The 12,154-nt window shown below is 37.3% G+C and overlaps 1 protein-coding gene across 1 annotated transcript in view; it reads right to left on the minus strand.

Moving 5' to 3' along the window:
• LOC145672029 (protein C-mannosyl-transferase DPY19L1-like) overlaps window positions 1–9,480 on the minus strand; it is a 46,994-nt gene extending 37,514 nt beyond the window's left edge. Inside the window, exons 1-3 of the mRNA XM_081741223.1 lie at window positions 9,267–9,480; window positions 3,148–3,260; window positions 637–774 (exon numbers count right to left, since the gene is read on the minus strand). Of these exons, the coding sequence (XP_081597349.1) occupies window positions 637–774; window positions 3,148–3,260; window positions 9,267–9,447 (432 nt within the window). The 5' untranslated portion in view covers window positions 9,448–9,480. The remainder of the gene's footprint in view (window positions 1–636; window positions 775–3,147; window positions 3,261–9,266) is intronic.
• Window positions 9,481–12,154: the final 2,674 nt, after the last annotated feature.

Raw genomic sequence — 12,154 nt, forward strand, 5'->3', positions numbered from 1 at the left:
GGAAATAATATTTTAACTGTTATGAAAATTATATAAATAACATAGGAAAAGTGATACTGTCCAAATTACAGTAAACTGACAGAGAAATCATTTCAGCTGTATTAAGAACGTTGCGAACCATTGGAACTTATTGATAACACAAGTTATTTCTTCGTCTGGAAAATATATATATATTTTTTAATGTACACTCATGTTCAAAATTATTGTCGCATGTCTATAAATATGTTGTTATAGGAATGTAATTTGATAACGAATTCGTCCGGTATTTCTTATAAAGTTAGTATGTGTATAATGGCAAAGACATGTATGTGGCAAATTTCATGTCAAATGAGCAGTAAATAAGAACAATAAAACGAAAATAAAATTTTCTTGTGCATTTAGCAACATTTTCTTTTACTCACTCTAATTTTCGTATTTATAATTATTTTCCTATGAAATTTACCACAAACATACATTTCCCGATTATACACATAGTATCAGTATTAAAACTACCCTGCAAAATCATTATCAAATTATATTCTTACAAGAAGACAGTTATAGATATGCGACAATCATTTTGGACATGAGTGTACATTTATGAAACATTTGTAACTTTGCTACTAGATATTCAAATATTTAGAAACTTGTCTTACTTACCTCGGGATATATATTAAATCTCTCTAATGTATTTATTATAGACGGATATTCGGTTAAGTTATCATGCATCAGCTGGTGTAAGCCTTCTACATACGATGGAGCTTCAACTAATGTTTTGTAGTAAGAGTAATAAAGGCCCTGAAACACAGAAGATTCCAATTAAGCGAAATCTGAACAATGCAAAGTCAACTAGCATTAGTTAAATGCATTCAATAACATTAGTGTTGTAAATTCACTTGAATGTAAATTGTCCATATTTGAAACTTCAGTGAAAAGACAAATCATGAAAAGCAAACTTAAACAAACAAACAAACAAACCAAAACACAAACACACACTCCCTCTCTCTCTCTCACTCAGTTCACTCGTACAACTTTACTTATTGTTGAAAAAAATGAAATTAAATCTTTGAGTTTTACGTCCCACGTTTACTCCGGTTAAGCTAAAGAAGATGGTGATGATGAGTAATGAATGAAAATGATGGAATGAAGAAAGTGGGAGGAAACGGGAGAACCCCGAGGAAACCCACGCACGCGGTGTTTGTCCACCACAAAGTTCACTTGGCACGAGCTGTGATCGAACCCAGGACCCACAGGTGAATGCTCTACCATTCAGCCACCGCGGCCCACTTATTGTTGAAATTTCATTCCATAAGTGCATAAATCGGTCTCATCCGAGGGAGACATAAGAAATCAATTGAAAAGTACGCGAAACGAAAGGATATGGACGCTAACGGACTGACTCCATTGACGAACTCCGCCTAGCTAATTGCTGAATTCTTGTGTGGAGTAACTGACTTACCAACATTACAATCTTGTAAATCCCACTTGCATGATCCTAACATAAGTAATATACGAAAACACTTACTACAGACAACCCTGTATCAATATCTTTATGTCCACAAAATATTTTAAAAAGTAAGTTTCACATCATTCTTAGTTTCCTTTATAACTTTCGCTACACTTATCAGGTCCCTTTATATGCCTGGGAATTACACTTTTTCAAGTCCTTCATATGTTCCTTCAGTCTAGTGTATATATTTCGTTTCCACAGACCCACACTCTTCACCATGTTAGCAACGCGCTTCACTTGCGTCGGAGTACACCCACGTAAAATAGTTTTTACATTTGGTAAATTTATTATCCAATTTTTTGGGGGGAGAATGGTTGATACACAATTAAATAATAGAATATCTTATATTTTCGTTCAGTTCAGTATTCTAGGGAATATCCACCCATTTCTGCCTTGAAATGTCTTTTTTGTTTCTTCAATATCCCAAGACTAAGGATGACAGTGATGATAATAAAGGAACTGGGAGGAAACGACATAAACCTGAGAAAACTCATCCATACGTTGTTTGTTCACAACAAAGAATATTTCGCATTAAACTGAGATCGAACCACGAACCAGGAACCAGAGGTGGGCGCTCTAGTACTGAACTACTGTGAACCTTTCAAAATTTTATAATTTTTGGACAGGAGAACAGTTTACTTAGAATTTGAAGTCTATATAAGAACTGACATATCAGGAGTTCAACTGAAATAAATTCACAATTATATGGCTTTAAGGCATATGCTTCTTCCAGTACAGTAATGAATTCTCTAGTTTCATTCTGGAAAACGATTTCCACTTAAACAGTAATATACAGGGTATTTAAAACAAAACAAACAAACAAACAAAAAAAAAAAAAAAAAAGACAACGTTTGGGAGGTGATATCTGACAAGGTAAGACAAAAAGTATAGACCTACCTGGGTGTACAAATGTTTCTTTTCGGAGTTATAGGCTGCCGAAAACATGAAAAAATTAGCTTTAAAGGTCCATAGCTGCCAAATTATGGGACCTACCGTCGGGTCAAGACGTCACTTAGGAACTAAAATGTGCGCTACCCAAAAATACATGTTTCAGAATCCTGGTACGTCCGCAACAATTTCTATAGAGGTAGTTGCTGAGTATTTCAAATTATATGCCCGTAGCCAAACTCCCTCTATAAAAAATGCTTCGTGAGTACCTTAGAATTCGGAAACATACATTTTAGGACAGCGAACATATTAGTTCCTAAGTGAAGTCTTGACCCAACGGTAGGACCCATAATTTGGGAGCTATGGACCTTTAAAGCTAATTTTTTCATGTTTTCGACAGCCTATAACTCCGAAAGGAAGCATTTTTGCACCCAGGTTGGTCTATTCTTTTTGTCTTATCTTGATGTCAGGAATCACCTCCCAAACATTGTCGGTGTTGTTTTGAAACATTCTGCATAAACCAAAACATTTGAAATAACTTGCTAAGAAAAATACTTACACCAGAAATAATACTTACAGCAGGGAACAACGAATTCAATGCAAGAAAGAAAGGAATGTTTTGTTCTCAAGCGCCCATCCTCATAATATAATCTGCAATAAAGCAAGTGCTTCATATATTTACAGTTACATTTGATTAACATGCACCTATGATTACCTATCGCTAGCGTCTTACTCCAGAATTCTTAGAATCATCTATACAACCTAATACTCACCATTTCGGTTCGAAATGTCATCTCCCGTTCCAAGGTCGACAGGTGAGAGAAATGACGATCGTTCTCGAACATTGTTGACACATGATATGCGTGGAGATATGAAAACCCTATACCTATAACGAAAAAAATAACATTAGTTTTGTTTTACGTTCTGTTGTTTAATTCGTGACAAAATACTTAAATGAACTCACGAAAACATTGTGCGAGAGCTTTGAATACTTTCAACCATATTAGAGCATCAATAAATTACTAGTAAGAGTAGGAGTGAACTCGTGAGATACTGAATTTCTCGTACAAATTATGACCCCCTCTCTGTTTCCCCCTTAGGATATGCATTTTAATCAAAGTAACACGAAAAAACTCAGTTATAGCTACGTAACAAATATATTCTAAAATTCATTTCAAACGGTTTAGTTACATTCCCGAGATTCAATCATACAAGATCTGCTTTATTTTTATATATTAGATTATATTTCATAAGTAAATTTTCCAAACCACAGCCCCAGACTTAACCCTCTGACTACCAACCGGGGGGAGGGGATACTTTGTGGCGACCGCAGTATATTTCTTCTAATTGCTCTTCTAATCGTTTCTTTAAAATTGTAAAAAGTTATTGTTCAACATGTTTAGCTAAAGCGTATACTTTACGATGATGCAAATTGAACGTTTGTGTGTCTCATAAAATTTGTTATTTCAAGTTGGTGGGTACAAAGTATCAGGAAGGGGAGCTGTTAGTCGTATTCCATGTACTGTTCATTTGTCACTGTAGATTTTTATAAGAAAAATGAAATAATTTAGTTTTACGTCCCACGTGTATGCCAGTTAGGCTAAAGGAGACGGTGATGATGACAAATGAATGAAATGGTGGATGAAGAAAGTGGGAGAACCCCGAGAAAACCCACGAGCACGGTGTTTGTCCACCACAATGTTCACTTGGCGGGGGGCCGGGATCGAACCCGGAACACCAAGCACAGAGGTGGACACTCTACCACTGAGCCACCACGGCCTCTAGATTTTTGTACGAGTTTCTAATTTATTTTTCTTGCGAAATATATTTAATCTTAACAAGTGGGCATAAAATGACCCCCCCCCCCTTGGTACTCCGCGTTACAAAAAAAAAAATCTACGTAACGCGAGGGTTAATTTGCACACAGGCATAAGGTTAGTTCTTATTTCTTTGGTATTAATTTACAATATGGGATCCATAATTTGGAAAATTTACAAGTGAAATTTATATTGCAATGAAAGAGTATTGCATAAGTATTAAATCAGTTAAGCGCAACATATCTGCGAAGAGAGAGTAGTCAAAAAATTAGGCAATAAAAATGATTCCCGTTTACGTTGTACTCCTTCCATGGAGGTTTAGTTTATCTTCAAGTTTGCAAGATGAAATATGTTAACTAGCAAAAAAGCAAGTATAATATTAAAGGAAGTTATATGTACGCGTCAAACATGTAAGATATCCGTTAACATGCAAATACAGATGAGATGCGGTTCACTGCTATACAAATTTAGTTCATAAAATTAGCTTGTACTAGTTACCTAACACAGGTTGGTGTGTGTTTTTCGTATTTGTCTTTGTTTACACGCATATTCACCGTCGATAGCGCGCCTACTATCTATGGTCGCACTCTTGTACGAGCCCCTTGGCTTCACCCTATCTTGAACCGCAGTTCATAATTTTTTCTTTCTTTCTGTTTTACGTCCACAGTTTTACTTTGTAAGCTAAAGGAGACGATGATGTTGAGACTTAATGAAATGGTGGAATGAAGAAAATTCAGTTGAGTTGATTGTGAGTTTAATGTTCCTTTCAGCAGCGAGGCTATATGAGACGGGACCTATTGATTAACGTGGAATCTGAACCACATGAGCTCCCGTCGAGAATCGAACTCGGTTGTCCCACGCCAAAGGCGCGTACGCTAACCGCTTAGGAGAGTTGGCAAAAACCATCTTTCCTGAAAAACAAAAAAAAAAAAAACAAAAAACAAAAAAAAAACGGTTTTTGGGTTTAATAATTTGCTCTATGTATTTATAGTACATATGAACAGAAATAAGTTACTTTCGCCTTGGTGTCATTATGCAACAACGAGGTTATACTGGAAGTGGTCACATAAGCTTAAAGCAGAATCCAAATCGCTTCTCAGCTTACATCCGACAGAAATTGTCCTCCATTTAGACTCGAAACCGGGACTAATTGGTCACAAATACGATGGCTCTGCCGACTCACTCACGAAGCACTCCTAATAAAAATATGTTTACTGATCTTTACATACGTTTTAATATAATCGTCAAGAGCCATTTCAGAAACAAAAAGATAAACAGTTATACAAGTGAAACCATTATACAGAATTATATATAAATCGGGACACTCTCTGCTTAGCCATCGGCAAAATCCTGTTACTACTTTAAATGCCAAGCAATGACGGGAAAATCCTGTTATTGCTGTCATGTAAAATTTTAAGGTAAACTTATCATAATCTGTACACTACAACTGAAGTATTAAATTACAAATGTAGTATGTAGATATCATTCAATTAAATTAAAACTGAATGACCAATCCAGGATTTAGGATTTTAGATTTCTGGGCTCCCGGCATCTTATGGCCATTTAGCCAGTCACGTTTGAGGGATACGCCCTCGGCGAGCACACTATTCGGAGAGAGGGAAGGAAGGAATTGGCCTGGGACCTATAAGTTAGGTACCACCCCGGCATTTGCTTGGTGTGAATGAGGAAAACCCAGGAAAACCTCATTCAAGGTGGCTGGCCTGAAAAAGCTGTTCTACTTTTTCGACCGAGTGCCCCCACCGGAAATCGAACCTGAGACCGCTCACACCTGAAAGTCCAATCCAAGCTAATGTTGGAAGCTACATAGGCAGTCGATAAATTTTGCCAATTTCTATCAATATATTTAAGCAACCTTGGTTACTTGGTAAAACAACAGAGATTCAGGCAAGCAGAAATATACAATTTGGTTTCGTTTCGTATGTTTAGGCTTAACATCCTTATATAATCCCGAGGTTATCAAGACTTTCGCTTAAAGTGATATCCGAACCGCTACTTGGTTTACACTTGAAATAAGGTTTGTGGTTCGACCGAGAATTGAACATGGGACGCCTTCATTAAAACGTGAAAAGGAGATACAGCTAATGCATATGGTTTGATATGTGGAAACGTCACATGAAGTTCACATAATTTAAAACATTTTACGTTTTTTTTTTTCTGAGGGAGGGGGGGTTAAACCAGTTGATTTAAAAAAGAAAAAAACAGCTGGTTTAAACGAACCAACCCTGCCGCTTAGCCATGGAGGAGCTCTTGGAATGAAGAAAAGTGGAACGAAACGAATTACACCGAAAACACTCATGCGCATTGTGTCCACCACAAAGCTCACTTAGTGCGAGCTAGGAACTAAATTGCGACCCCACGCACTAGGAGTAAACGCTCTACCACTGAGCCAATCAAAATAATACAACTCCTGATGGTATTAAGAAGCTAATAAAGTCGTGACCCACAAGCTAAATTTCGTGACTTTCATGAACGTTTTCTGATTTCGTGACTTCTTCGTGACTTTCGTGACCGATACCCTGATTATTTATTATTCATTTCCCCTTCCCGTATACAGACATTCAGGTTATTCTCAAACTAGTTACGTAGTTTTGATAATCATTTATTTGACAGTCACCAGATACAGCTCAGAGACCATTTTACACTAGACATCTAACAACAACAATGGAAAGGATTTAAGAAGGTATCGACCAGGGCGTTTTAATAGGTACCATCCCAGCATTTGCCTGCTAGAACTGAAGGAAACCCTGGAAAACCCCAGTCAGGATGGCTGGCATCGGGAAACGAACCTACGACCTCCCGAATGCGAAGCCAACGCTCGACCATTTCCGTTACTTCGCCAATTACAACCAGAATAGTAATTAAGTGAGCAATACATGAACCAGTATAAATGACCCTTTTTTTTTAAGTTTTCATCGGAACAACTTTAAATTTAAGTATCAATTAACATAATGATCAATAATCGTGCAGGTAAAGTTTGGCCACACTACTCGAAATAATCGTTGAAAAATTATATTTTTCTTTTCATTAATTTCATTCTTTTTATCCTCCAAAAGATTTACACTGGGCGACATAACATTACCCCACTTAGCACAGATAAAATTCAAAAGGGACATCAGAAGCAATTATTCAAAGTTTACAATTCTTCACGATTTGCAGCGTCCAGATGTGTGGCATTAAAAAAAAAAAAAAAAAAAGAAAAAAAAAGAAAGAAAACTAGTGCAAAATACTCTAACCAACCTCTCCTAGGTCGCCACAAAAAAGCATGAATATTACTAAACGATTAAGATCAGAGAGAATGTGGCGGGCCCACATGTTCGAAGGGAAAAGCGCATCAGCGACGGTAGATATACGCGTAATCAAGGGTAGTGAAAACATTCCGCCTTATGCAAAGTCGTTTTGACGTATGATTAGCGTCATACTAAAGGCCTGACTACTGCAGGAAACATTTTAGTTCAACTCTTTAGCATGGCACTAATCACGCGTCAGAACGACTCTGCATAAGGTCCCTTATGTTTTCGCAATGATACGAGCTCTAATAGCAGTTGGACACTAGTAACGCTACACCTGTAAACCCAAAATACAACGTTTGTACATTGTGCTACAATACTCCACTAGTGGAAAATAATATCTAATCAAGCCATCTTTCATACGCACTTATTTTAACTGTCGTGAAGCACGGGTTAACTCGAGCAAATAGAAAATTTATAGCTAAAATACGATGTGAAAAATTTTTCGTGAAGGAATGAGAGTGTGAATGTAATAACTGTCGGTACACAGCATATTGAAATAGATTTTGAGTGATAGTGAAAATATTGTATGTATAAGTACGCTCTTCCACTATCCTCGTTTATTTGTATACCCTCGTCGCGGACGTGCCGGCTCCCTACAGATCCATCCCTCGCTAACGCTTGGCCTCCCCTATTACCTTCCTGGCCTGACCCGCTTAAATGGCATTCGTGCTTTTTAGTGGCCCTACCTAACAAGTTGGTTCGTGTTTTTATGCAATACGTTCACACTGGGGAAGGTTCTAGAACACAGGTTCCCCATATAGGTTAGTAGCTAGGTTGGTTCCTTTCTGTACCAAAGTTTAATATTTAATTCACATAGTATTGTCGAGCGAGTTGAGTGAAGGAGGGTTGGGACCCGACAGGATACGTTGTATTCTGTCTTTATTACAGCTAAATGGGAATGGGGACGTGTGTCCTAGAACCTTGTTCCACACTGTATTTATACTGAGCGCTCTTAAAGTCAATCTGCAAGTGGTAATGGAGCTCCTCATGGTAATAGTATACATGAGAACCCCCTGTCTTCCGTGCACGAGGATACTTCATATTATATATTTATACGTTACCAAATTAAATCACTGCGCCGTCTTCATTATATGTGCTTAACATTCTATTTTTACTTTCTAGAATAAATTTTGTTGATTTCGATTCGAAAAATGTTAAATATTTTTAAATTTATATCGTGATGCAGACCAAAATCCTTGTTGCATATAATGTAATGCGCTATAGCATATAAAGTACAAGGGCAAATAGGTACGTTCTTTTTTATTTTCGTATCAGTGGATAAGTAAATGAAAGTGGGTTTGTTACCCCCTTTCTAAGTTCGTAGATACTCAATGAGTAATCCCTAAAAGTATGAGCGTCCAGCTCCTTCTGGAACTCAGACGGTCTTACGTATACTATATCCCTCCTCATTTAGTGCATACTCTGCTAAAAGAAATAAAAAGCTCTAACCTAACTTGAAAATGTAAGAAATGTGGCAAAACCTGTACCCGTGTAATCCCTGAATGATTTTACACAAGCAAATCTACACTTCTACACCTAAAATACTATTATTACCTTAGTATTTAATTCTGCCGCCTGCAGAAATTTGTTCCTGATAAACATGTCTTGCTATGAACAGTATTGAATTTTAGCAGTAAATTTACAAAATGCGGTGTGCCTAAACTTGACCAGCATCACTAATTCCTGCCAAAATTTCATAAGAGCTCTAATACTAAGGTCACAATATTGTTAAATATAATATATTGCCGATCTCCAGTGTCTTACCTAAAAGTAATACGGCAATCCAGCATGACCATGAGTTTAATACACCTGAATCAGTTTCTTTTTCTACTTTTTGACTTCTCTCCCCTTTAACATTTTTCTGACATTTTTCACTTTTCTTGGTCTCTTTTCTCCTAGGCATTTCATTGCTATGTTTCTTTTCTTCTGTTTGTTTCACCGCCATGTTTTGTCAACCATATGTTGAGCGGTAGGGGTGTGTTTAACAATTCATCAGATCACTACGATGACCATTTTTATGCTTAAATGAGGACAAAATTAAGCTTCCTTAAGATTCATGTAGAGTTATCAAATAGCATGCGACGAGATGAAGGTGTACGGATGACAAGAACAATCAACAATTCAGGTTTACTTAAACAGCGTACAGAAGGTATTCTTTTCCTGACAATGGCAAGAAAGAAATTTAGAACTGAGTCAATGTGAGAGAGATTTTATACGCTAGCCATACTCCAAATGGTGGAACAGTACTCTATTTTGGTTGAAATAAATGTTTTATAGAATATACTTAAGGCTGTAATATCCCTAATCTCTGTAAACCTGTAAAGAGGACCTAATAATCGTATAGCACTCTTGGTCATGGCAGCAATGTGATCAGTAAACAGAATCTTCTTCAAAATTGTTTCCAAAAGACTTTGGAAAAGAAAAGCGTCTGAGTCCTTCCGTGACCTGGAAACAGCCCAGATAGGAACAGCATAGAGTCTCGATGGACCTTCCTGAAGAGAAAAGTTATGGAGCAGCATCCAATTTCAAGAAACAAGCTGACAGAAGTGGTGAATAATGTATGCCATAGTGATCCAGAAGTAGAGAACTTTCGCTTTACGTTAGTAAACCAGATGTCATAGCGAATCCAGGCACTATGTCAACTTAAGGATTTCCATAAGGGAATTTTCACACTCCCCCAACACCCCCTTACACTCTCCCTATGATAGACGATATCCCCCTAGCAAAGCAGCTCGATACCACCCTCAAAGGGAAGTGTGGGAATTTTTATGTTATTACTATCATCGGTACCATAAGTGTAAAATATAGCCCAATAAATAATGTCTTGGTGATAGTTTTCTAATAGCTGGCACCAGGTCCGTATCCAGGAGGGGCGGGCCTCCCTAAATTTTTGCTGGCCCCCTAAAAATTTTCACGGTAGGCTTGCAAATGAACTATAATATGGTGATGAACTATCATATGGTTGGATCGGGCCCCCTAACTTCAGCCGCCCCCCCTACATTTTTGGGTTGGCTACGAACCTGACTGGCACGAAACTCATCAATCTAAAAATTAGCTGCAATAGCTTCAATCAAATATTAGCTTTGATTTTATACTTTTATTTCTCTCCTCACGAAATTGTGTGAAGTATTGCGCTCAAAGAAGTGCTTGACAATCATATAAACATTCCATGTTAGAAATAAAATCTGATACCAGAACAATGTCAAAGCTGGCTCACTATAATCAATAAAATAAAGGTGATTAGGTAACTCCAAAAGAGCAGTAGGAAACTTAAAATATATCCGTGATAAGCTGGAGCCCTGGTGGTGGTGGCGCACGTAGGCTGTTCCGTCAAGAGCAGTATTCTAAACTACTCTTGTTTCATTCAATCCATAACAGAGCTTGAAACAAGAAACAGTGGTGTCAGAGCGTCAGTCTGTCATATGAAGGGGCGGAATAATTTGTAAGAAGCACATCACCTTTTGTTAGTTCCTGCGTCTTTATACTTATCTAGAGAACTTTCAGAAAAGGCAAGAAAACATGACAAAAGTAAAGAACATATACGTGCGGTACAGGTCTCAATGCAAAGTGACTGTTATTATTCAAGTCCATCAGCAGTTTAACATTCAGCGTGAAGGTATATCGATGGTAAATAATGATTTGTTCAAAATCACGTATTTCCTATTTTCCGAAGAAATACCACATACATCCAAATGGAGTACATTGGCATCGCTAGACCATTCAGGAACAATAAGGCAACATATAAGAAACTCACCAGAGAATGCACATCACTTGTCACATTACTCTATTACTTCTATTCTATAATCTTTTGGCATTGCCATCACTGAATCTACAATAGCCAAGTTCTCTAGAATTAGTAAATTCTCTCATGACAGACGAGTGCACAGATATAAATGGAACAGAAATTCTGGGTATTTGTATACGTTACATAGAGGCTTGCAAAAGTGAAGACGACCTTCGTTTGTGCTGTTCCAGTTCAATCTACTAAGGCAAAATGCATCAAAGAGACAATTATTCAAGAGACGCATAAAGTAAGGCTTAGTCAACACCCTCTTAGTCATTATAAGAGGGTGTTGGCTTAGTACTGCAAAACTGACTGCTGTGACTTTTGATGATGCTTCAAATTTCAGCGGTGACAAATCCGGAGTTCAAGCACGTCTCAAAGAAGATTCTTCTAGATTGATTTTCGTTCATTGCTGACTCCATCTTTTGAAACTGGCTTTGATAAGGGCTTGTGGAACTCCAAAAGATATCAAAAGGGTTGTAAATGTAACGAATAAACTGTACACAACATTTCATGGGAGTCACAAGAGGCTGAAAATTCTGCAGGAAGTGGAATCTTCAATAGACGTTACTTCTTACAAATTGATGCAACCTGCTTCCACTAGGTGGCTTTCATATGATAATCAAACATTATGCTGCAATATGCGTTGTGTTAAAGCATATCTATGTTGATGCAGGAGACATGCCATCAGATGCTTATGGACTACTACTGCAACTACGAAAGACATCAACAACTTTCACACTAGTAGATCTAATCTTAAATACATTTTTGCAAAACTAAGCAAAAGTCTGTAAATGTCAAGTGGAAATGATGTGGTTACAGCGCTGAAGTATTATTGCACATTTGGAAGATATCACTTTTGAAAAGA

The sequence above is a fragment of the Thermobia domestica genome, chromosome 15, assembly GCF_964235325.1.
Source record: "Thermobia domestica chromosome 15, izTheDome1.hap1.1, whole genome shotgun sequence".
Classification (NCBI taxonomy): Eukaryota; Metazoa; Arthropoda; class Insecta; order Zygentoma; family Lepismatidae; genus Thermobia; species Thermobia domestica.